Source organism: Rhinoderma darwinii, chromosome 5 (assembly GCF_050947455.1).
Source record: "Rhinoderma darwinii isolate aRhiDar2 chromosome 5, aRhiDar2.hap1, whole genome shotgun sequence".
NCBI classification, from domain to species: Eukaryota; Metazoa; Chordata; class Amphibia; order Anura; family Rhinodermatidae; genus Rhinoderma; species Rhinoderma darwinii.
Genome location: NC_134691.1, coordinates 287,285,858 through 287,313,726, shown reverse-complemented (window position 1 = coordinate 287,313,726; position 27,869 = coordinate 287,285,858). Strand labels below are relative to the sequence as shown.

The 27,869-nt window shown below is 41.8% G+C and overlaps 1 protein-coding gene across 4 annotated transcripts in view; it reads right to left on the bottom strand.

The window, feature by feature from the left end:
- The window catches only part of CPVL (carboxypeptidase vitellogenic like), a 100,789-nt gene that overhangs the window by 6,699 nt on the left and 66,221 nt on the right, over positions 1-27,869 (bottom strand). For all 4 annotated transcript variants that reach the window (XM_075827250.1, XM_075827252.1, XM_075827249.1 and 1 more), the window contains exon 12: positions 9,404-9,586. In XM_075827250.1, the coding sequence (XP_075683365.1) occupies positions 9,404-9,586 (183 nt within the window). The remainder of the gene's footprint in view (positions 1-9,403; positions 9,587-27,869) is intronic.

Here is a 27,869-nt window from a genome sequence, read left to right as displayed (position 1 = left end):
CATTATACTGATAATGAGCCGTGCCCACCCCGAGATGACCCCAGTTTTGACCGTTTGTATAAACGGAGACCCCTATTAGACCATTCCAGTGCCCGGTTTTCCCAAGCATACACCCCCGAGAAGTGTATTTCTATTGATGAGTCCCTGGTACATTTTAAAGGGAGGGTTCAATTCCGCGAGTACCTGCCGGGTAAGAGGGCAAGGTATGGCGTGAAGATGTATAAGCTGTGAGAGTGCATCAGGGTATACCTACAGGTTTAGGATATATGAAGGAAAGGCCACCCCCAAACCAGACTGCATCCTGGACTACAATAGGTACATGGGAGGGATGGACTTGTAAGATCAAGCCCTGAAGCACTACAGCGCCATGCGGTGTGGTATAAGAAGCTGGCCGGGCACATCATACAGATGGCATTGTACAATGTGTACGTGCTACGTCGATGTGCAGGCCAGACGGGAACTTTCCTGGAATTTCAAGAGGTGATTATCAATAACCTAATCTTTAGGGACCAAGAAGGGGGGGCACCCAGTACTTCTGGAAGCGAGCCCACACGCATCGTACCAGGGCAACACTTTCCAGGAGAAGTTCCCCAAACTGGCAAGAAGGGAAAAAGTCAAAAGAGGTGCAAAGTCTGCTATAAGAGGGCGATAATGGATGACACAATATATCAATGTGACACGTGTCTCGAATAACCAGAGCTCTGTATGAAAGTGTTTTAAAATTTATCATACATCCCTTGGTTTATCATTTACCCCAATTTTACTTACCCTGATGCACTCCACACAGCTTATCCCCCCTCGTCTTTCCCCTCTGGGCCCTGCTGTGTGCCCAGGCAGCTGATAACAGCCACATGTAGGGTATTGCCATACCCGGGAGAACCCACATTACAGTTTATGGGGTGTAGGTCTCCGGTCAAAATGCTCACTACACCTCTAGATGAATGCCTTAAGGGTGTAGTTTTTAAAATGGGATCACTTCTTGCGGGTTTCAACTGTACTGGTACCTCAGGGGCTTCTGCATACATGACTTTGCACTAGAAAATCCCCAGTAGGCCAAATGGTGGTCCTTTCCTTCTGAGCCCTCCCATGGGCCCAAACGGCAGTTTATCACAACAAATGAGGTATTGCGGCACTCAGAACAAATTGCGCAACAGAATGGGGTATTTTGTTTCTTGTGAAAATAAGAAATTTTCAGCCAAAACTACATATTATTTGAAAAAAATAATTTTGTTTTCATTCCCAGCCCAATTCAAATAAGTTCTGTGAAAAAACTATGGGGTCAAAATGGTCACAACACCCATAAATGAATTCCTTGAGGGGTGTAATTTCCAAAATTGGGTCATTTGTGGTGGGTTTCTATTGCTTTGATACCTCTGGGGCTCTGCAAATGCAACATGGCACCCGAAAACCAATCCAGCAAAATCTGGACTCCAAAGAACACACAGCGCTCCTTCCCTTCTGAGGCCTCCCATGGGCCCAAACGGCAGTTTATTGCCACAAATGGGGTATTGATGCACTCAGGGAACAAAATACTCAATTTTGTTGCCCAATTTCTCCTGTGAAAATAAGAAATTGGTTAAAAAAATTACATCTTATTGGAAAAAATGACATTTTTTTAATGTCACAGCCCAATTGAAATAGGTGCTGTGAAAAAACTGTGTGGTCAAAATGCTAACAACAACCATAAATTAATTCCTTGAGGGGTGTAGTTTCCAAAATGGGGTCACTTTTGGTGGGTTTCCATTGCTTTGATACCTCTGAGGCTCTGCAAATGCGACATGGCACCCGAAAACCAATCCAACAAAATCTGGACTCCAACAAACATATAGCGCTCCTTTCCTTCTGAGCCCTCCCATGGGCCCAAACGGCAGTTTATCACCACAAATGGGGTATTGCCACACTAAGGACAAATTGGGCAACAAAATGGGGTATTTTGTTCCCTGTGAAAATAAGAAATTTTGATCACAAATGACATTTTATTGGGAAAAATGACATTTTTTTCATTTCAGAGCCCAATTCAAATACGTGCGGTGAAAAAACTGTGCGGTCAAAATGGTAACAACAACCCTAAATGAATTCCTTGAGGGGTGTAGTTTCCAAAATGGGGTCACTATTGGGGGATTCCTACTGTTTTGACACCTCAACACCTCTTCAAACCTGGCATGCTGCCTAAAATATATTCTAATAAAAAAGAGGACTCAAAATGCACTAGGTGCTTCTTTGCTACTAGGGCTTGTGTTTTAGTCCACGAGCGCAGTAGGGCCACATGTGGGACATTTCTAAAAACTGCAGAATCTGGACAATACATATTTAGTAGTGTTTCTCTGGTAAAACCTTCTGTGTTACAGAAAAAAAAAATGAATAAAATTGAAATTCAGCAAGAAAAATGAAATTTGCAAATTTCACCTCCACTTTGCTTTAATTCCTGTGAAATGCCTGAAGGGTTAAAAAACTTTCTAACTGCTGTTTTGAATACTTTGAGGGGTCTAGTTTTTAAAATGGGGTGTTTTATCAGGGTTTCTAATACATAGGCCCCACAAAGCCACTTCAGAACTCAAGAGGTACCTTAAAAAAAGGCTTTTGAAATTTTCTTAAAAATATGAGAAATTGCTGTTTATGTTCTAAGCCTTGTAACGTCCAAGAAAAATAAAAGAATGTTCAAAAAACGATGCCAATCTAAAGTAGACATATGGGAAATGTGAACTAGTAACTATTTTGGGTGGTATAACCGTCTGTTTTACAAGCAGATGCATTTAAATTCTGAAAAATTCAATTTTTTCAAGATTTTCTCTACATTTTGCAATTTTTCACCAATAAACACTGAATGTATCGACCAAATTTTAACACGAACATGAAGCCCAATGTGTCACGAGAAAACAATCTCAGAATCGCTTGGGTAGGTTTAAGCATTTCTGACGTTATTACCACATAAAGTGAAATATGTCAGATTTGAAAAATGGGCTCTGAGCCTTAAGGCCCAAACTAGGCTGCGTCCTTAAGGGGTTAATAAAGAAAATAAAGTTTAGGGCATTCTCAAGTGTAGTTTATTTTCCCATTTCTTCTAATCTTTTCAGGAAGACAAGTTGCAGGGATTGATTTCTATTAGTCAACTCATTCTAAGATGCCAGATATTGGGGTATTTCTGTAATAACCTTTTTTAATTTATTTTTTGAATTGTAGGAGTAAGGCCTCATGCACATGACTGTGTGCATTTTGGCTTGTAATATGGTGTGGAAGCTGACCCGTATTGGGCACCATATTGTGTCCTGCTCAGTTCCATGTGAGATTCAGTAAATAATATATCGTTAATCGGATATACAGCATTGGATGAACATGCTTAATTTTTTTTCAAGCAGGCTTTCACAAAAAAAAATATTTTTTTTTTTATATATGAATCAAAAAGGTGTCCATAGCCTTTAATGTACAGTATCTCCAACTTCCAACCAAATACAAAAAGTTGTGGCTTTTAGGTGGGAATGGCTTTTGATCGGGACAGGAGACAGATCAGTCTTTCCTTTATACTTTTTCTTCTTTTTTAGATCCTGCCTGGCTTTGCCTAAAAAAAAAACTGCCATGAAAATGGCATGTGTGATTTCAGTCAAAAGGGATTACCTTTATTCCCCAAAAACATTCAGGTGTATGTATGGGGCAGAACTGCAATAGCATATACAACCCATGGACCAATGTGGTGCTTTTTTACTGCCGCGTACAGTAATTGTACGTGGAGGTATCGCGTCATTTCACACTATTACAGCGAAGTGATGGTATGGGCACAGGTGCTGTATCCACGTAAATACTGTTTGGTCAACTAGGTGTACGCCTTTTAGGCCCGAATAGAATGTCTTTCTATGACAGACAGACATGCATTGCAGAACAGAATAAAAAGTAGTGCAAAGTATTATTAAAGCGATTGGAGCTTCAAGTTCCCTAGAGGGACTTCAAGGGGTTGCCTGGATATTGAGCGTTTTTTTATACCGATGACCCATCCACAGTATAGGTAGTCAGTATATGATCCGTAAGGGTCCGACACCCGGACCCTGCACCGATCAGCTGTTCCGGCCGCCTCAGCGCACCGGATGCAATGCAGTGGTTGGTGCCGGAAGCAGATGGCTCCATATACTGTATAGCGGCCACTTGAATAGGAGCAAAGCTGCAGTGTTGTAGTATGGCCGTTATACAGTGGTCAGAGCGTTCTGCTTCCGACACAGACCATTGCAAAACTTCCAGTACCTGGAGGCAGCCATAACAGCTGATCGGTGCATTGTCCAGGTGTCAGATCTCTACCTATCATATACTGATCACCTATCCTGTGAATAGGTCATCAGTATGAAAAACAAACCCATGCCCAGACAGCCTCTTTAAAAATATATATATTTATAATAATCTCGAAGGGCCGAAAAAACACCACGTCCTTAGGGGATTTAGCAACCGGAAACCAGTTCGAATCACCTTACTGCCAAGACACCTGCTGATTACCTAACTGCATTGATTTCACAGTTTGCCACATAGCCCTAGGCTCTGTTCATATCTGCTTAGTTTCCGCTTATAATGGAGCTATGCAGGATACCACCAGCGCCCAATGTACCCCATTGGCTTATGATAGGGTCCGTTGGATTCCATTGTAATATCCATCGTATTGATGGGGAAGAATAGTGCTGCAGTGCAGCACTATTCTTCCCATCAAATGTGATGGAAATGGCAACGAAGATGTGAACAGAGCCACATGGACATGTAACCGCTGCAGCCAATCACTGGCTATAGCGGTCACATGTCCGAATTGACACGACTTTGCTTCAGCAGGAAGTAGAGAGCGGTGGAAGGACCAGGCAGTGGCAGATCTGTTAGGCGAGTATGGCTTTTTTTAATGTTTGTACAGCATAGTGATTGGCTAAAAAAAAAATTGTATGCGCTGGACAATCTCTCCAGAAATATCCCTGAATATGCGAGCTTGTATGGATTTTTTTACTTTTCTGGTTGTACATTTCAAGGCAGGAATATTCTTTAACTGGATTTCTGGGACTTCCACCTTGATTGCCAATCCTAAGCATAGCCCATCAATGTCTGAAATTCCAGGAACCCCACCGACCATAATGAATGTATAGAATACTTGTGTTAAGCCATACGATGAATTTAGGCAACTAGTCAGTATAATGTTATAGACTGTGGGAGGTGACGGGAACACAAAGAAAATCCACATGATCAGGAGAGAAACTCATTTCCTCACAGACTAAGTTTTCATAAAACAATAGAATAAATAACTTTCTGCCATTATGATGACTGTAGTTGTCCAAAACGTCTTGGCTCTTTGAATTTCCCCCTGCACCTCTTGCAGTTTATATTACGCCTACCCCAACTAAGGAAATACAATCCTGGAATGCATATAAACACTGCAAACAGAGCACAAAAGTGAATGAGTGCTACAGCTGGGCTACACGCGATTGGAACAAATTGAGATATTTTCCATTACTTTATGGCTTCGTCTAACCACAGTGATTTGTTTCGACTGATTAATCGATCATTTATATCAGCAAGGTGAAAACATAAGCGTATTCTTCCACAAATTATTTTTCCAGGTTATGAAATAAGTATACATAACAAGACAGTAAAAATGGAGCAAGGGAGACTTCTATTCTGCTGGGGACATTCAAGGGAAGGAAGCAACAACAGGATATAGTGTGATTACCGTAAAGCATTTACGATTAAAATAAAGAGAGACTCCATTGGGCAATGAAAAATTTGCTATGGACGCAAAGCTTTGGATATGTTCATAGCAAAAATCAGAAATTGGAACGTTCAAACATTTTGTTTCCCGATAAAATACTCTTGCTAAAAATTTTTCCACTGATAGCAAACTGGTAAAAAGTACTAGGATTGAATGGCACATGGGAAATTCCATGTGCGAATTGTTACCCACTGAATGGGCATCTGGAAGGGGGACGGGGCGAACGTAGCAAACTCCTCTGGTAGGGATCATCGGACTAGCTCATCAAAACCTGTATAAGGCCCTGTTCACACAGTTTTTAGAGGCAAAAAAAATAATTTGGATTTTGAACTGCCTATGCTTTTTTTCCACGGTTTTCGCACACGGCCATTGAAGCTAATGCAAGGACCGTGGGCAAAAAACACACTGAAAGACATTCAGAAAAGAGTGCCACAGGATTTTTCTGTTTCCCATTGATTCAATGGGAGGTCAGGAGGTGGAGACAGCGGCAAAAAAGGACTGGCCACTTTTTTTCCCCAATCGTCCAAAAGCTGTCCGGGAGAAAAAGACACCTTTGTCTCCCATTGAAATCAGTGGGTGGTGATTTCGGCTGTTTGCTTGTGCCGAATCTGATATACGGTTTCCGTGTGTAAAAAAAAAAAAACAAACAAAAAAAACAAACTGTGTGAACTGGGCCCAAGGGAGATACCAGCTGGTTGGGTAATCCCTTTTGGCCAATTCGGGAAATTAGCATACTGTACGTTAGGCTATGTTCACATCACGTTAGAGCACGAGGGGCTTTCATAGGCCTTTATTTAGCTGGCATTAGCCAAAAGTGTTTCTCTTTGGCATATGCTGGGCTGGTATGCATCAGTTTCTTTTTTATTCACCATACCGAATAGCACAGAAGACTACGCTTTTCCATGCAGGAGGCATACAGTAGAAAAATTTATATTGTGCGATATATATTTCTCTACTATGGAGCCCTGAGGGCAACGTATGGCACTGTATGCCTATAAAGTGGAATGTATCACTGTTTTCTATCTGAGGTATACATTGGGAATTCCCCTCGGTGTATACCTTCAACAAAGCACGAATGTGAAATGAAGAATCTAATACAGATTGTCGTTAACCCCTTAACGACGAGCGACAATATATCCATCACGAGCGGGTGCTAGTTACAGCAACCTGACATATTGTCACTCTGATCTCGTGGGTACTGCCACTGTACCTACAAGACTAGTGGCAGAAGCACGCAGTTTTACACAGCCAGGATCCTGCCGCAACTGCCATAACAGGAAATAACGCTGACCCCTGCAGTTTAACCCCTTAGATGATGTGTTCAATAGCGACCTAAGGGTTTTGACAGAGGAAAGGAGTTCCCTCTGTCAGCCCACCGGTTTCCCACAATTGGGTTACCATGGCCCTAACAAAAGCCCCCCAGGTCTGTCATCAGTAACTGCCTAACTGACAGAGGCATGGCCTAAAAGGTTGTTTGTCAGGGATACATTGACAGGCAATAATGCTTTGGAACGCTGTATTCCAAAGCATTATACAAGCTATCAAAGGAAATCGCTGCTTTAAGTCTTTTAGTGAGACTAAGAAAAAGTGTAAAATGGAGTTAAAGTTTAATAAAAATTGAATACCCCCCCCCCAAAAAATAAAAAAAAAGATACAAAAAAATAATAATAATGAAACCCTCTCTCATTAAAAAAAATAAAAAAAATTATGCTCCATATATAAAAAAAATTAAAATATATATTATGACTCTCAATCTGAAAAATGGTTTGGTCATAAGGTCCATACAAGCCTGGTTGTTAAAGGGTTCCACTTTTATGGCTGTTGCATAAATCGATTACCTGCATTTTGCCCTTCTGGGGTTGACTTTTTAGATAAGGCCGAGGCTGGATTCACACGAGCATGTTCGGTCCGTAAAGGACGGAACGTATTTCGGCCACAAGTCCCGGACCGAACACACTGCAGGGAGTCGGGCTCCTAGAATCATAGTTCTGTACGACGCTAGGAGTCCCTGCCTCGCTGCGGGACAACTGTCCCGTACAGTAATCATGTTTTCAGTACGGGTACAGTAGTTCCACGGAGGGGCAGGGACTCCTAGCGTCGTACATAACTATGATGCTAGGAGCCCGGCTCCCTGCACTGTGTTCGGTCCGGGACTTGCGGCCATAATACGTGTGAATCCAGCCTTATAATGTATGTTCTGCACAAGGTTAGAAGAAAAATAAAGTCCTTTGTAAAGCATGCGGATGCAATCAGCTATTTGTGTTGGTGCTTCTCATCACAGACGGCTGTGAATGGCACCCTGTAGAGCCGGGAACAGAACCCTGGAGTTAAAGAGTGCAGCAGATGGAAACTGTAAATTTTGTATTCAATTTTGCACAGTTCTCAAATAGCCATACTCAGGCTGAAGAAGCCTGCAATATATATCCTGGTAACTCAGGCCTACTAGTTAAAGGAAAAAATGCTCCAGGATCCCAGCAGTGATTTTATTTGAAGACATGTCAGAAGTAATTGTGTGGAAAGAGGAAGGATAAATCAATTGCTTAAAACTTCTGCACAACATATTTTACCAGCTCGGAGGTAGAAAGTGGTTTGCTGCTAATGTGATTTGGTGGTGGAATCTTTATGGTGTCCTAGGGAGGATTTACTCCTCAGAGTTTATATTAAAGAGGCTCTGTCACCAGATTTTGCAACCCCTATCTGCTATTGCAGCAGATCGGCGCTGCAATGTAGATTACAGTAACGTTTTTATTTTTAAAAAACGAGCATTTTTGGCCAAGTTATGACCATTTTCGTATTTATGCAAATGAGGCTTGCAAAAGTACAACTGGGCGTGTTGAAAAGTAAAAGTACAACTGGGCGTGTATTATGTGCGTACATCGGGGCGTGTTTACTACTTTTACTACGGTAGCAGGGCTTTCTGATGAGAAGTATCATCCACTTCTCTTCAGAACGCCCAGCTTCTGACAGTGCAGATCTGTGACGTCACTCACAGGTCCTGCATCGTGTCGGCACCAGAGGCTACAGTTGATTCTGCAGCAGCATCAGCATTTGCAGGTAAGTAGCTACATCGATTTACCTGCAAACGCCGATGCTGCTGCAGAATCATCTGTAGCCTCTGGTGCCGATGTGTCCTCGCTCGTCTGACGATGCAGGACCTGTGAGTGACGACACAGCGTGATCTCTCGAGAACACGCTGTGTCTGCACTGCCAGAAGCTGGGCGTTGTGAAGAGAAGTGGATGATACTTCTCGTCAGAAAGCCCAGCTAGTAAAAGTAGTAAACACGCCCGATGTACACACATAATACACGCCCAGTTGTACTTTTACTTTTCAACACGCCCAGTTGTACTTTTGCAAGCCTCATTTGCATAAATACGAAAATGGTCATAACTTGGCCAAAAATGCTCGTTTTTTAAAAATAAAAACGTTACTGTAATCTATATTGCAGCGCCTATCTGCTGCAATAGCAGATAGGGGTTGCAAAATGTGGTGACAGAGCCTCTTTAAGGAGCAGACTGGTGAGCATGGGCTTTTTTTTTGTCACTTATGAAAGATGAATAAATTGAGACAAGGTTATTGGCCAGGTATCGGAACACAGATTGACTATGCTTCATAGTGGCCATTTCGCCTATAAAAAGGGAGAAAACACATAGCTTTCAGTTATGTCACATCACACTTTTTACCTGAGCAAATTCTCCAGCCACACGGACATAACCGGCCACCTCGGTATCAGTTGACCTGATCTTCCAGACTGATCTCGGAGCCTTCTTATACTCTTCTAGTCTTGACCAAGGTACAGTTTGCAGGAATCGTTCAGTAAGCGGGGCAGCCACTATGACGTCAAGTTGACCACTGTACATGAGGACCTGATGACAAAAGAATATGTTAACCCCTTAATGACCGGGCCTGAAAAGACGTTAAAGAGGCTCTGTCACCAGATTTTGCAGCCCCTATCTGCTATTGCAGCAGATAGGCGCTGCAATGTAGATTACAGTAACGTTTTTATTTTTAAAAAAAGAGCATTTTTGGCCAAGTTATGACCATTTTCGTATTTATGCAAATGAGGCTTGCAAAAGTACAACTGGGCGTGTTGAAAAGTAAAAGTCCAAGTGGGCGTGTATTATGTGCTTACATCGGGGCGTGTTTACTACTTTTAATAGCTGGGCGTTGTGTATAGAAGTATCATCCACTTCTCTTCAGAACGCCCAGCTTCTGGCAGTGCAGACACAGCCGTGTTCTCGAGAGATCACGCTGTGTCGTCACTCACAGGTCCTGCATCGTGTCACACGAGCGAGGACACATCGGCACCAGAGGCTACAGATGATTCTGCAGCAGCATCAGCGTTTGCAGGTAAGTAGCTACATCGACTTACCTGCTAACGCCGATGCTGCTGCAGAATCAACTGTAGCCTCTGGTGCCGACACGATGCAGGACCTGTGAGTGACGTCACAGATCTGCACTGCCAGAAGCTGGGCGTTGTGAAGAGAAGTGGATGATACTTCTCTTCAGAACGCCCAGCTAGTAAAAGTAGTAAACACGCCCCGATGTACGCACATAATACACGCCCAGTTGGACTTTTACTTTTAAACACGCCCACTTGGACTTTTGCAAGCCTCATTTGCATAAATACGAAAATGGTCATAACTTGGCCAAAAATGCTCGTTTTTTTAAAATAAAAACGTTACTGTAATCTACATTGCAGCGCCGATCTGCTGCAATAGCAGATAGGGGTTGCAAAATCTGGTGACAGAGCCTCTTTAATGACCAGCTCAATTTTTCTGTTTTTGCCTCTCTGCGCTTCAGCAGCCATAACTTTTTTATTTTTTCATTGACGTGGCTGTATGAGGCCTTGTTTTATGCGAGAGAAATAGTATTTTTTTTTTTCCACAGTTTGGTGGTGAAAAAATATTTTTTTACGGCGTGAATATAGGAAAAAGCGATTCTCGGCATAGTTTTTCTTGTTTATTTTTTATCCCGTTCACGTTTCACGCTAAATTACTCATTAGATTAATTCTTCAGGTTATTACGGTCGTGTAGATACCCAATATGCATAGGTTTTTTGTTTTATTTAGTGTAGGGGCAATAAAATGTATTTTATGCAAAATAAAGACACTTTTTGGGACTTTTTTTATTTATTTGTTTTGTTACTTTTTTTTTTTAATCCCATCAAGGGATAACTTTATTTGTAACTTTATTTTTTACTTGTAATGTATTAGCATACTCCTGTATGCTAATACATTACACTGTGTCACAATGACACAGGCTGCTGATCGGGCAGCACATAGTCGGGCAGCACATAGTCCTTTGTAGGTCCCCAGGGCTGACTGCAGAGGGATTCCCCGGTGTTTGATCGCATCACTGGAATCCCGGTGATGCGATCAAAGAGGGGAATTCCCTTTGATCATGCCGCGGTCACGGACCGCGGTAATCAAAGAGTTAAACAGCTGGGGTTGGAATGTTTGCCGACCCCAGCTGTGTTCAGGAGGCTGCTCTAAGATCAGGAGCTGTTAGTTACAGCTCCTGCTTAGAGGACGAGCGCTCTCACGAGCGCTCATCAGCCTGATCTGCAGTGACGCCAAAAGACGTCTCTGCAGACTAAGCACACGCACCGCCTGACATCAAAAGACAGTGGGCGGTCGGGAAGGTGTTAAAAGCAAGATATGCTATAAAAAATATATATGAATATTGAACACCAAACAAATGTCCTACAGAAAAAACCCATTCCTGCTGTGGCCACTTTTGACCTTCCTGACAGAGCCTCATTTTTCAAAATCGGACATGTTTCACTTTATGTGGTAATAACTTCGGAATGCTTTAACCTATCCAAGCGATTGAGCTTCTTTTCTCGTGACACATTGGACTTTAGGTTACTGGCAAAATTTGCTCGATACATTCAGTATTTGTGAAAAACGTCAAAATGTTGTGAAAAATTGCAAAAATTTGCAGCTTTCTAAATTTATATGTATCTGCTTGTAAGACCGATAGTAATACCACACAATATAGTTGCTAATTAACATCCTGATATGTCTACTTTAGATTGTCATTGTTTTTTAAACATTTTCTTTTTCTAGGACGGTGCAAGCCTTAGAGCTTTAGCAGCAATGTCACATTTTCAAGAAAATTTCAAAAGGCTATTTTTACAGGGGCCAATTCAGTTGTGAAGTGGCTCTGAGGGCCTTGTATATTAGAAACCCCCAATAAGTCACCACATTTTAAAAACGCCACCCCTCAAAGTATTCAAAACAGTATTTAGAAAGTTTCTTAACCCTTTAGGTGTTTCACAAGAATTAAAAGCAAAGTAGTGGCAAAATGTACAAATTTTCATTTTTTTTTTTGCAGAAATTATTTTTTTTCAATTTTTTTTTGTACCACAGAAGGTTTTACCAGAGAAACGCAGCTCAATATTTATTGCCCAGAAACATTCCACATGTGGCCCTAGTGTGCTACTGGACGGAAACACGGGCCTCAGGAGCACCTAGAGGATTTTGGGGCCTCCTTTTTATTAGGATATATTTTAGGCACCATGACAAGTTTGAAGGGCTCTTGCGGTGTCAAAACAGTGGAAATCCCCTAAAAGTGACCCCATTTGGGAAACTACACCCTCAAGGAATTTCTCAAGGGGTATAATGAGCATTTGGACTCCACAGGTTTTTTGCAGAAATTATTGGAAGTAGGCTGTGAAAATGAAAATCTAAATTTTTTCAAAGAAAATGTAGGTTTAGCTAATTTTTTTCATTTCCACAAGAAAAAAAAGCACCACAACATTTGTAAAGCAATTTCTCCCGAGTAAAACAATACCCCATATGTGGTCATAAACATCTGTTTTGACATACGGTAGGACTCCGAAGGGAAGGAGCACCATTTATATTTTGGAATGGTTTCTGGGTGCCATGTCACATTTGCGGAGCACTTGTAGTACTAGTTTAGTGGAAACACCCCAAAAGTGACGATTTGGTAAACTACACCCCTTGAGCAATCATCTAGGGGTATAGTGAGAATTTTGACCCGAAAAGGTTTTTTGCCGAATTAGAATTAAGCCGTGAAAATGAAAACTGTAATTTTTTTCCTTTAAGATGTCGTTTTAGATCAACATTTTTAATTTCACAAGAAATAAAAAAGAAAAAGCACCACAACATTTGTAAAGCAATTTATCCTGAATATGGTAATATCCCATATGTGGTTATAAACTGCTGTTTAGACATATGGGAGGGTTCAGAAGAAAAGGAGTGGTATTTGACTTTGAGCGTAGATTTTGCTGGAATGGTTTGTGGACACCCTGTTCGCAAAACCCCTAATATGCCCCAAAAAAATTTAAAAAAAGTGACCCCATTTTAGAGACTACACCCCTAAAAGGCATTTATCAAGGGGTGTATTTATAATTTAGACCCCACAGGTTTTTCAGAAAATAATACACAGTGGTAATGCCATACTTGTGGACATAGCCCTACAGTGTGCCCAAACAGCAGTTTAAGGAGGGAAGGAGTGCCATTTGGAGCATGGATTTTGCTTGGTAGTAGTTTCGTTTGAGCATTACTGGTATTTCAGTTTATGATGTGGGGGCATATGTAATCTGTGCGGAGTACATCAGGGCATAAGAAGAGGGTATAATAATGGGGTAAATAATACAATTATCCATAGACGTGTGGTATACTGTGAAGCAATAGTTGTGCACTGGCCAGTGTCGCACTGATAAATAATGTCCTTTCTTATCCCCCTTTTGGAACACTCTGCACATTTTGGGGACTTTTTCTCCTTTTTAGTTTGGGAAATTTTGCTGGGAAAGTTTTGTCCTGGTACAATACGGGTGCCCTTGCTTCCAGCAGATGTGCTATGGCTCTTCTCTTCCTCGTCCCTAAATACTATGGCCCTGAAACTGAAGTAATGTTCCCCTCCGGCCTGCACATCGGGATGTTTTTTCCTCACCGCATTACTAGTGCCATAACTTTTATTTTTCGGTTCATGGAGCAGTGTGTAGGCTCGTTTTTTGCAAGACAAGCTGTAGATTTTATTGGTATTATTCTGGGACACAAACGACTCTTTGATCACTTATTTAATTTTTTGGAATAGGAAATTACCAAAAAAAAGCAATTCTGGAATAGTATTACTTATTTTTTTCCAGCATTCATCATGCGCCATAAGTTACATGTGAACTTTATTCGGTCGGCAATACCAAATTTATATGGTTTATGTATTGCAGCTTTTGCACAATAAAAATCACTTATTTTATAAAAAAAAAAAAAAAAAAAAAAAAAAAATTTGTTTTCTGTGTTGCCATATTCTAAGACCCATAGCTTTTTTATTCTTGCGTGGACAAAGCGGTGTCAGGGAATATTTTTTGCGGGACCATTGTCGTTTTTATTGGTACTATTTTGGAGTAAATGTGAATTTTTGATCACTTTTTATACCATTTTTTGGGAGGAGATGTGACCTAAAAACAGGGATTCTGGCGTTTTTCCATTTTTTTTTTACGGCGTTTACCCTGTGGGATAAATTACATAATAGTTGTAATTTGGGTCGTTACTGATGCGGCGATACCAATTATGTATAGTTTTGTTTATGTTTTTTTCCAATAATAAAAGACTTATGGGAAAAAAGGCAGTGTGCCTTTTATGTTTATTTTTTTTTAACAAGGGGACTTAAAGGCCTGATGCCCCAATCGCTACTTACACTGCAATATAATAGAGATATGAGAGCCCGCCATAGAATCACTGGATTGCCGGTCGGGTGAAAACCCCTCAGATGCTGCGCTCTCTATTAATCGCAGCATCTGAGGGTTTCAAATCGGCCGGATCGGAGAATAGCTACGGTCCTGGCCGTTACAGGAGGGTGCCCGCTGTATAACACAGCAGTCACCCGGCGGCGATGGTGCGGGCTCCGCTTCTGAGCCCTTACCATCACTGCAACGTAAATGTACTGTGGTTTGCGGGAACACCTTCCCGACAGCGCCGTATACATACGGTGGATGTCGGGAAGGGGTTAAAGAGAACCTGACATGTCTGTTTTAGTAAACCATTGTATTCCCCATGAAATTATTCTGGAGCGTCTTTTCTTAGAACTCTGCGTCGTACCGTTTCTTTGTTATTCCTTCGTCAAATTTGTGAATAACTTGTCAAGTGGGTGTCCAATCAGTGCTGACAGAGTGAGACTGTAGGGACACACCCCTTAGACAAATATAATGGTAACACGCTAATTTATTTTATACGATTCTAGAAGGGATAACAGAAAAACAGCACAACACAGAGCTCTGAGAAAAGATGCTCCGCGATTTTTATTTCACGGGGAATACAAGTATTTACTAAAATAGAGATGTCCGGAGAGGTGACAGGTCCTCTTTAACCCCTTAATGACCGCCGATACGTCTTTTTACGGCGGTCATTAGTGGGCTTTATTCTAGAGCGCCGCCAAACTACGTCGCTGCATTAGAATAAAGTAAACAGAGCAGGGAGCCGTGAAATCTCCCTGCTCTCAGCTGCCAGAAGCAGCTGAGGGCTGGGGGCGTCCCTGCTCTGCCGGGTGAGATCGATATTAGTATCGATCTCACCTGTTTAACCCTTCAGATGCGGTGCACAATGGCGAGCACCGCATCTGAATGGTTTTGGAGAGAGGGAGGGAGCTCCCTCTCATCTCACTGACACCCGGCGATAAAATCGCCGAGTGTCTGTGTCTTCTATGGCAGCCGGGGGTCTAATAAAGACCCCCAGGTCTGCCTGCAGCGAATGCCTGCTAGATCATGCCGCAGGCATGACCTAGCAGATGCCTGTCCGTTTTAAACGGACAGGAAGTAATACACTGCAATACAAAAGTATTGCAGTGTATTATAATAGCGATCGGAGGATAGGGAAGTCCCCTAGTGGGACTAGTAAAAAAGAAAAAAAAGTTTAATAAAGTTAATAAAAAAAAAAAAGTGAAAAAAAAAAATGAAAAACCCAGCTTTTCCCCTTACAAAATGCTTTACTATTAAAAAAAACTACAATAAAAGCAAAAAAGTTACACATATTTGGTATCGCCGCGTCCGTAACGACCCCGACTATAAAGCTGTTACATTATTTAACCCGCACTGTGAACGCCGTAAAAAATAAAATAAAAAACAATGCAAAAATTGCTGTTTTCTGTTAATCCTGACTTAAAAAAAATGTGATAAAAAGTGATCAAAAAGTCGCATCTACTCTTAAATGGTACCAATAAAAACTGCAAGTCGTCCCGCAAAAAACAAGACCTTATACAGCTATGCCGACGCAAAAATAAAAAAGTTACAGCTCTTCGAATGTGACAATGGAAAAATCTAAAAAATGGCTTGGACATTAGGGCCCAGAATGCCAGCAGGGGGAAGGGGTTAAATATATTTTCTTAAAGCTTTAGCCAGTACCAATATTGCTACAGTCTTTGTGCAGGTTACCAAAACAATAGGTTATGTTCGGTTTTGAAAACCATTTTACAGTTCACATAGAATTAATGGACATTAATAGATGAGTAACATTCCTTGCTGGCTCAGAGTCTGCATAGAGCTCATTCTAGTGCTTTGTATTTTGGGAAGTGTAGTTTTTACATCACATACTATACAGTAATCGGATGTAGGAAAAATGAGCTGTCCCACTGTATTACAGGAGTTCAGCTAAGCGGTTTGAGGTGTATGACGGCAAGCTTGTCTGTTTCCTATTACAACCAACAAAATTGTTAATACAGTTGGACTAGAATAGAGGCTGCAACTCCACATCAGTAAAAATATTAAGTAATACAATGTATTTAAAAAGTGAAAACTTTTTATGCAGATTTAATATCTATGCACTACAAAAGGTATTCTCTCCTTTCAACACCATTTTACAGTTTCTATGGGAAAGTTTGCGCAAACCGTCTAGTCCTTCAAACTCAAGCTCCAAGACATTTATGAAAAGTTTTGTAACTTATATAATAATTGATGCTGCCATTCTAAGCCTCTGCACCAAAAGCATCGTAAGATCACCACGAATATTAAATGTACCCTACTGTATTATATATTTTTTTAAGGTGTGACCAAAACATTAAAAAAAATAATGTAATTTACATTAACATATTTAATGCTGGTGCAGTAAAGATATTCCAATTAGGTCATCAGGATAGCGGTTGAATGGGTTTGTAGAATAGCAACCACTTTTTGGAGACCCAAATATGCTCAGGACAGAGAACACCTCAGAAGGGCACAAGAGGGAATGCAGCAGATAAATTACAGCCCGGGTACATAGAATTTGACATTTGTGGAAGTAAATCTAGCAAGACCGATACCATTTAACTTGTAAAGATCCCAATGTCTATAATGATTGGAGTTGCTCTTAAGGCTAGATTCACACATGCCGTTTTGTTGCAGTTTTCGGTGCAGTGGATAAAATAGGAAGGAAAAGTATAGAGGAAACCCTCCGTTTAATCCAGTCCTGACTTTTGCTTAAATAAACTGCACACAAAATCGCATGTGTGAATCCACTCTTAGGGCATGACCACACGTGGCGGATTTCCTCCGCAACTGTCCGCATCAATGCCGCACAGAATCTGCGTTGCAGATTCTGCTGCGGATCTGCACAAAATGTGCAGTACATTGATGCGGACTAGCTGCTGCGGACTGCGGGAAAAGTGCTTCCCTTCTCCCTATCAGTGCAGGATAGAGAGAAGGGACAGCACTTTCCCTAGTGAAAGGAAACGATTTTCATACTTACCGGCCGTTGTCTTGGTGACGCGTCCCTCTTTCGGCATCCAGCCCGACCTCCCTGGATGACGCGCCAGTCCATGTGACCGCTGCAGCCTGTGCTTGGCCTGTGATTGGCTGCAGCCGTCACTTAGACTGAAACGTCATCCTGGGAGGCCGGACTGGAGACAGACGCAGGGAGTTCTCGGTAAGTATGAACTTATATGTTTTTTTACAGATACATGTATATTGAGATCGGTGGTCACTGTCCCGGGTGCAGAAACAGTTACTGCCGATCGCTTAACTCTTTCAGCACCCTGGACAGTGACTATTTACTGACGTCTCCTAGCAACGCTCCCGTCATTACGGGAGCCCCATTGACTTCTTCAGTCTGGCTGTAGACCTAGAAATACATAGGTCCAGCCAGAATGAAGAAATGTCATGGTAGTAAAACCAATACGCTCCGCAGCACACATAAGATCTGCGGACTTCATTGCGGAATTTTGACTCTCCATTGAAGTCAATGGAGAAATTCCGCCATGAGTCCGCCACTGCTCCGCAACAGACAGAGCATGCTGCGGACACCAAATTCCGCTCCGCAGCCTATGCTCCGCAGCGGAATTTTACGCCTCGTCTAAACGAACACTGCTAAATTAAAGTGTAAGTCAATGGACAAACGGCACCGCTGCGGATTAACGCTGCGGAGTGTCCGCAGCGGAATTTTAGTGAAATTCCGCCACGTGTGAACCCAGCCTTAAATTATTTTTTTAAATTACTTCGTACCATGAATCCTGAATTCTTCAGTGACATTAACAATACATGTTTTTTTTGCCTGTCATCTGTGTTTTACAGCACTCCTCTCAACATGGAAAGTCATGCCTCACAAACAAACATTCTCACACACGCTGCAGATGGGATACTACTTAGAACAATGGAGCATAATAGAGTAATTACTTCCATACTGCCTTATGGCACGTAGTAAAGTTCGGATTCATGGCGTGGTTTTGAATGCAAGAGTTGCATCACTCCTGCTATGGATTCCTTTTTGGAATAAGAATGAGTAGAAAACTACAAACATTTCATCAGTGGTCCTCTTACATAGATCTGTGTAAAAATTACAATAGCAAGCTTTTTTTTTCTGGTAGGTACTGCAAAGCTATGGAATTTTCTTTTTAAAGCTTTTCTGTTCATACTCTGTGTAGCTCTCATGCAAACATTGTGCTGGGTTCCCTGACTTATGGGAAGTCTGAGTAACCCCGAAATTGTGTTGGTACTTTAGACAGTTCCAGGACCCAATTCACAGAAAACCCATTTAAGAGGTTAAAAAGGCCAATATCCTATGAACATGGTCAAACTTTTTTTTTTTTTTAATTCTAAACACAAAGTAAAACTAACATAGGTTTATCATTTTGTCCTGTTAAGTAAAAGCTGTATGTTTAAAACACTTCTGATTTAAAAGAGTAAACTAAACGTTAAAACTTCTGACGTGTCACTATGACATGACAGGAGTTTGGAGTGATGTGGGTCCGAGCACTGAGACCCCCACCAATCGCTAAAACGAGGCGGAAAGCAATAGAAAGTCTATGAGCCCATACTCAGATACGTTGATTTCCAGAAAAAGCCAACCAGAAACGAAGCGTCTGAGTGCTCACACGAGTGCTTCTGCCACTTCGTTTTAGCGATTAGTGGGGGTCTCAGTGATCGGACCCCCACCAATCAAAACTTCTGGCATGTCACTATGACATGTCAGAAGTTTGTTGAACATTTAGTTACCCTTTAAGGCAACGATCGCCATTCAGGACCCTCATCTATTAGACCGAGAAGAGTCTATAATACACGTCACTCTCTGTGTAATGTAGGGTTTGCTGGGTTCCCCAGACAGTCTTGATTTCATTGGTCAGCATGCAATCCCTAATTTTCCATGTGGTTGGAAGCATGTGTTCAGTTCCTCTGCATAACAGAGTCCCTTGGAGATCACAGCTGACTACCTGGGGGTCCTTTCGGACAAAGGGGTTGTGTGCTTTTGACAATCCTGGTTTAAGGACATTTCAATTCCCAACAATCTGCACCAATCTAGATTGTACAATTCCAAGCAGAACAGCTTTTTCGTCTGGATGTACATTCCACCCAGAACACAATGTTATATAGCCCTAACTACGCGAATGCATATGTAATCCAAGATCCAATTCTCAAGATAATTGAGAGACGACATAGGAGACATTTTTCTCCTGTAAATATGGAGTTTAGGGCCTCACTTATCTTTCAGAGATCTCATTCCACATCTGTTAGCCAGACCTGTGTGTATGAGAGGATCTTTGTGTGTGGGACAATGAGAATATGGACTTACTATAGGGAACACATTAACCATTTCCACATAGGTCTTAGCCATTAGTAAAGATATAGAAAACCAAAACTATATTAGTTACATGAATAGTTATCTATACTAAAGGCTAGAAAGTTGGCGGATTAGTATATAAAAGGCATTTCAGTGGATAAGAAACAGTGCATTAAAAAAAGTTTGAATAAATCTCATCCACACGCTACGTAAATAAGCGGAAAAAAAGCGTTCAGAAATTAGAGATCGCAGCAGGGAGAGGAAGGAGGTTGTTCACTGCAGATCAGAGAGCGTAGAGAGGGGGGGGGGTAAGCATCCGAGCGTTTAGGGAGGGTAGATCACATAAACTGCATTGAATTGAGAGTGTATAGAGAGGAGAGCACCCACAGCAAACGGTCATTCCCCCCCCCCCCTTGCACACACTCTTCAGCATCCGTGTCTGTGAGCACGAAAGAGAAAAATAGGTAGAATCATGGGCTGTAGAAGGAGGAAGTAATACAGTAATTAAAGAGAACCTTTCACCTGCCCATACTTGTGCAGCTGAGTGCACCATGCAATAGGCACGGCTGCACAAACCTCGTCTCACTTTAAAAATCTCTATCCTCCTCCGTTATTTAGTCAATGGGGCGTCTCTTTCTAAATGGCATAGGGGCGTGTTACTTACCGCTCTGACACTGTCCAATCAGCTATGGACCGCGTGAGAGTGGCTTGTGCTGTGTGATCTCTCTCGCGAGATCACACAGTCTTGTCATTCTGCACGCACATGCTCTCTGCAGAACGACCACAAAGCACAAGCTGCTCTCACACGGTCTGTAGCTGACTGGACAGTGTCAGAGCGGTAAGTAACACACCCCCATGCCATTTAGAGACGCCCCATTGACAATTCAGGGAGATACTTACATATCGAGTGCCAAATATAACGGCACCGATATCTAAATAACGGAGGAGGATAGAAAAAAAAATGGAAAGTAAGATAAGGTTTGTGCAGCAGTGCTTATTACATTAAACCGAAAGAATTATGGATGCTGAGAAACAGAAAATAGTGAAAAATACAAAAATACATTGACAAACAATGCAAGACAATAATAATAAAAAATCCTTAGACCGACCGTTAAAAAACGGAAACTCAACTATGTATTTCCGAAATGTGTACAGATAGCAAATTAGATTTGAATTAACCCTACAGAGAGTAAAGCTAATGGCATGACTATCGAGGACTATAACATAAGTTTGTAAATAATAATATAAAGTACATGCAAATAGTCAGCAAAGATAATCAATTGTACCAGATATACATATGGCCCATCAGTGTGCAATATTAAATGAATATATAGACAAATACTGAGCAACATGTATAGAATGGGCATTCAAATGATACAAGATGCATTAAGGGTATGTGCACACACACTAATTACGTCCGTCATTGACGGACGTATTTCGGCCGCAAGACCCGGACCGAACACAGTGCAGGGAGCCGGGCTCCTAGCATCATAGTTATGTACGATGCTAGGAGTCCCTGCCTCGCTGCAGGACAACTGTCCCGTACTGTAATCATGTTTTCAGTACGGGACAATTGTCCTGCAGCGAGGCAGGGACTCCTAGCATCGTACATAAGTATGATTCTAGGAGCCCGGCTCCCTGCACTGTGTTCGGTCCGGTACTTGCGGCCGAAATACGTCCGTCAATTACGGACGTAATTAGTATGTGTGCACATACCCTAAGGAGGATAAGGGAATAAATTAGAGAAATTTAATGCAGCATAGCGTAGGAATCCAACGTACCCATAGTGAAATACGGAAAGAGCCACAGCTAAGGTCCACCCCAACGCGCGTTTCGGCGCAAATGCCTTCGTCTGGGCCAGACGTATTATCTTTGCTGACTATTTGCATGTACTTTATATTATTTACAAACTTATGTTATAGTCCTCGATAGTCATGCCATTAGCTTTACTCTCTGTAGGGTTAATTCAAATCTAATTTGCTATCTGTACACATTTGGGAAATACATCGTTGAGTTTTCGTTTAACTGTCGGTCTATGGATTTTTTATTATTATTGTCTTGCATTGTTTATGTCAATAAAGTATTTTTCACTATTTTCTGTTTCTCAGCATCCATCCTTCTTTCGGTTTAGTATATTGAGTTGTGATGCTTTTGGGTATAACACCCGTGAATCAACCCATATAACCTCATATATACTTTATTAACCTTTCTGGGTTACATTGAATCATGTTGCTTTTTCGGTTTGGTCAAGTGCTTATTACATGCTGCACTCAGCTGAATATGTATGGGCAGGTGAAAGGTTCTCTTTAAAGAGACTGTCACCACATTATAAGTGCCCTATCTCCTACATACATCTCCTAGATCAAAATGTGCTGTCTTATACTAACAAATTAACGTTACTGAAGTATTTAGACAGTGCATAGACATTCTTTCCAGCCAGGACGTGATGTCTATTCACAATCCCGACATTTCATTAACGTTTCTGTGGTACTTACAGCAGAGTAAGCATAATCTCGCGAGAGCACGCTGTAAATGACAGGTTACAGCGACATTACGCTTTGCTCTGCTGCAAGTACCACAGAACCATTAACGAAGTGTTGGGATTGTGAATAGACATCCCATCCTGGCTGGAAGGAATGTCTATTCACGGTCTAAACACTTCAGTAACGTAAATGTGTCAGTATAAGACAGCACATAGTGATCTAGCAGGATCCCTATGCACTGACTAAATGAATGGAGAGAAGTGCATGATGCTGATTAGACCAAGTGGGCGTTGTACAGAGGAGTGTATGACGCTGATCAAAGTAAAAACACTCCCAGTTGGGCATTAACAGGTTCCCGACCGCTGGCCGTAAATATACGGCCAGCGGTCAGGGTCTCTAAAGTCCGGCGTATAGTATATATACGGCCGCACTTCAGAGACTGTGCACGCGCGATCGCGTGCACACAGCTCTATGCCCTGGCTGTTGCTAACAGCCATGGGCACTGGGCAGAGTATCAGGGACCAATCTGATGGTCCCTGAACATGTGGTCGCTGTGACAACCAATCACAGCGATCACATGCATTCCTGCTTATAAAACAGTGTGCACGCGATCGCGTGCACACAGCCCTGTGCCCACGCTGTTACCAACAGCTCTGGGCACTGGGCAGAGTATCAGGGACCAATCTGATGGTCCCTGATCATGTGGTCGCTGTGAAAACCTATCACAGCGACCACATTTGTTTTATTTTGGACTTTTCTGGCAGTAAATCTCCTGCCTCTTTTCTTCTCCTCAAACATTGTTTCAGTTTGAGGAGAAGAAGAGACTCGGGAGAATTGCTGCCAGAAGATTACAGTTACAGTTACAAAAAAATACAGTTACACTCTAAAACATTCTCTGTATAGATAGATTTCTATCTATCTATACAATCTATCTATCCAGCTATCTTTTTTTCTATCTATCTACCTTTCTTTCTTTTATTCTATTAGAATAGGCAGGTAGGGAGTATATAATTATATATATATCCACATATATATAATATATATAGCAATAGCGGTTTATTTTTTTGTTAGCGGTAGTGTAGATATATATAGCAGTTAGTTTGTGTGTTTTATAAAAAAAATAAAAAAAAAAAAAATTTGTTTAGTTAGTGTTAGTTACGTTATGGCGAGGAAGTGGTTTAGCGCCGAGGAGGCATACGCCATGCTGTGGTCTGAGTCGGAGACCGCATCAGAGATGGCGTCCGAGATGGAACCTGTTTTAGGTAGTGACGATGACAGCGTCACTTCAGGTTCATCTTCAGGGGACGTTGTCCCTGATGCAGTCGAAACTGCAGAACATGAAAGCGCAGGGCCAAGTAGCGCTGTAGCACGGGACAGCCTGGTCCCTCCAGTCCAGGCTCTTGTATGGGCACCTGCCCCATCTTTTGGGCCTAGAATCCACGGATTTACGGCCACTCCTGGCATAACCGTGGACAATACAAATTTTGTCCAAATGGATTACTTCCATTTATTTATAACGGACGACATCCTAAATCAGATTGTCCACGAAACAAATTTATATGCCACGCAATATATAAGGCAGAAACCTTCATCCACCCATGCCAGAGATTGGACGCCCACCAATTTGCAGGAATTAACATTTTTTTTGGGGCTCACCCTAAATATGGGTATTGTCAAAAAGCCCTCCATTAGGTCTTACTGGTCAACAAGACCCGCCCAAGCCACCCCAGTATATTCTGCAGTAATGCCCAGGTCTCGTTATGAGACAATAATGAGGTTCCTCCACTTCAATGACAACGCACAGGCCCCCCCAAGTACCGATGCAAACCGGGATCGGTTGTTCAAAATAAGACCGCTAATAAATTCCCTGAATAATTTATTTCTGCAACTCTACACCCCTGAGCAGAATGTAAGTGTGGACGAATCCCTCCTCAACTTTCATGGCAGACTTAGCTTTCGCCAATATCTACCTTCCAAAAGGGCAAGATATGGCGTTAAGCTCTACAAATTGTGTGAAAGCGGGTCAGGATATACCACCGCCTTCAGAATTTATGAAGGGCGGGACCGCACAATAAATGTTCCTGGATGCCCCCCTGATCTTTCCACCAGCAGTAAGATCGTGTGGGAGATAATGCAGCCTCTGCTTCACAAGGGGTACCACCTGTACTGTGATAATTTTTATTCCAGTGTGCCCCTGTTTAGGCATTTGCATGCTGCAAGGACTGGGGCATGTGGTACCATGCGCAAAAACCGAATTGGTTTTCCACAGCAATTAGTGGGGAAGCGCATGGTAAAGGGGGACTCCTGTGCTTATGCATCTGAAGAATTGCTGGCGGTCAAGTTCAGGGATCGCAAAGATGTGTATGTGCTAAGCACGATTCATACCGCAGGAACAGTGGCAGTGAGGGAAAGAGGGGCAACATCGGACAAGCACAAACCAGTGAGCGTGTCCGAATATAACAAGTACATGGGGGGGGGGTGGATTTAAGCGACCAGGTTTTACAGCCCTATTTAGTAAAACGCAAAACTAAAACCTGGTACAAAAAGGTGCCCATTTATTTGTTACAGGTGGCCATCCACAACTCATTTGTGCTCTATAAAAAAAAACAGAGGCAGAGACACATACCTGGATTTCCAGGAAAAAATTATTGAAGGCCTCATTTTTGATGTTCAGGACACCCGAGAATGCCCCCAGTCTGAGGATGTCACGCGACTGACTGAAAGACACTTCATCAGTCGGATTCCCCCAACAGCGACCAGAAGCAACCCCCAGAAAAAGTGCCGCGTCTGCAGAAAAGACGGGCACCGCAAAGATTCCCGATATTTCTGTCCCTCATGTCCCTCACAACAAGGCCTGTGCATTGAGCCATGTTTTAAAAAATACCACACTGTTCTGCATTATTAGATTTTAGTTAATTTGTTGAAAATATATTTGCCCTACATTACGTTTTTATTTTTCCCCTGATTTTACTCCAAGGGTGAGGGAGGGAATGGGTGGGGGGTGGATGTCATGTTTGATGTTTTCTAAAGTTCATCTGCTGGAGAGCTCCATTTGCATTAACCTGCAATTTCTTATTTTAGAAAACCCCAAAAAATAAATTCCCATTATACCCCTAGATGAATATTTTGAGATTTCTGCTTCAAGAGCAGATATTTTGGAAGTGTTATAGAAACTCTGTTGAGTTTTGTAAAACCAGCTTTGAAAAAAAGCGATTTGTGAAATAATCTTCTTCTATCCTCCGCCCTCCTACATCTCTATGTGATAAATAAGGCCACATATTTGGTATCCCCGTGCACGGGAGAAGTGGCAGAATGTGAACGGAGATTAATTTTGACCGTGGTCTATACCGTGTGTGAAAAATGCTGGTATAAACTGACGCATTTGCTAAAAAATTGCTAATTTTATTTTGATCCATCTTATTCAAGAAACTTTCAGAAGAAAACTGGACTGTCTAAAAATATGATAAACCCCTTGAAGGAAACCTTGTGGGGTCTACTTGTGTGAATGAAGTAATTTATGGGGTGATTCTAATGTTTCAGCAGCATTAGGCCCCCCAGAAAACAGTATGCTGCTATAAAATCAAATGCAGAATTCCTGGACCAAAAAGACTCCTTTTATGCCAAGCCCTGGCACATGCCCGCACAGTGAATAAGGCACACATATTTGGTATCCCCATGCACGGGAGTAGTGGAAGAACGTGAAAGGAGATGAATTTTGGCCGTGGTCTATACCGTGTGTGAAAAATACTAGCCTAAACTGACACATTTGCTAAAAAAGTGCTGATTTTATTTTGTTCCATCTTATTCAAGAAACTTTCAGAAGAAAACTGGACATGCTAAAAATATGATAAACCCCTTGAAGGAAACCTTGTGGGGTCTACTTGTGTGAATGAAGTCATTTATGGGGTGTTTCTAATGTTTCAGCAGCATTAGGCCCCCCAGAAAACAGTATGCGGCTCTAAAATCAAATGCAAAATTCCTGGACCGAAAAGGCCGAAAAGCCTCCTTTTATGCCAAGCCCTGGCACATGCCCGCACAGCGAATAAGGCACACATATTTGGTATCCCCATGCACGGGAGAAGTGGAAGAACGTGAAAGGAGATGAATTTTGGCCGTGGTCTATATCGTGTGTGAAAAATACTAGCCTAAACTGACGCATTTGCTAAAAAAGTGCTGATTTTATTTTGTTCCATCTTATTCAAGAAACTTTCAGAAGAAAACTGGACTTGCTAAAAATATGATAAACCCCTTGAAGGAAACCTTGTGGGGTCTACTTGTGTGAATGAAGTAATTTATGGGGTGTTTCTAATGTTTCAGCAGCATTAGGCCCCCCAGAAAACAGTATACGGCTATAAAATCAAATGCAAAATTCCTGGACCGAAAAGCCTCCTTTTATGCCAAGCCCTGGCACATGCCCGCACAGCGAATAAGGCACACATATTTGGTATCCCCATGCACGGGAGAAGTGGAAGAACGTGAAAGGAGATGAATTTTGGCCGTGGTCCATACCGTGTGTGAAAAATGCTAGCATAAACCGACGCAATTGTTAAATTCTTGCATTTTTTTCCAATTTTGCCCACTTTAGAGAAAAAAAAAATGATATATACTGACAAATGCCACTAAAACAAAGCCCTATCTGTCCTTTAAAAAGAGTGTAAAATTCAAAGATGAACTTTATTCACCTGCTGAGTTATAGTCATCTAAAGAAGCGCATAGCAAAATTGTGAAATTTGCTCTGGTCATTTAGCTGTAAAACAGCCTAGTCCTTAACCGGTTAAAAATGTCATTAGCATAAAGCTAAAAGGTCCTAACGTGGTAAAAATAGAGAGTTTTTCTAAATAAAAAGCACTGCTGTCGCCTACATTATAGCACCCATCTCCTTCTGTAGGAGATAGGGCACTTATAATGTGGTGACAGAGCCTCTTTAAGCTGTGCTGATACATGAGAGCTAGTGAAGGAAGCAGCATCCTTGACACATAGACCTCACATCCAGCATGCATTACGGAGACACACAATTATACGAGCCAAGTCCGAAACTAGGAGCAGGTTGCAAACTGAATATCAGGGAGTCTAAAAACGAAAGAATGGAGATTGCTGCCTAAATATTCGTTCACATTTTTAAAAATTGTTTTTTTTAAGGCCTAAAGTGGATTTTTACCTTCTATATAACTTAATGTACTGTACTATACATACTAAAATATAAATAATTTTACATAGGCATGGACAGAACTGTGGGCTGCACATACATAGCTATGTAGACCTTTGAAAGGCAAATTATTATTTAATAAAAAGGTGTATCAGCGTGTTTGGTGCAACTTTATACTCTATTAAAAATGTGCTTTACTTCTATAGATACAGCTGCTCTGTATTCTCAATAGAGCAGCTGTATCTAGCGCTGTTCAATTAATCCGTCAGTCCCGTGGACGTGACGGGTTCAGCGACTGTCCTGCGTGTCTGAAACGCGGGATCCACCTGTAAACCATTACATCTAAGCTCATAATTTAGATGTGTCAGAGGCACGCAAGACCCGCTGTGACTGAACCAGTCAGGTCTGTGGTACTGCAAAATTCAAAAAACAAGGCAGCACATCTAAAATCACAGGAATTTATCCACCCACAAATGGGACGTTTCAGTCCAACAGGACATTTCTCAAGGTCTGCGTTACTGACGGATTTCGT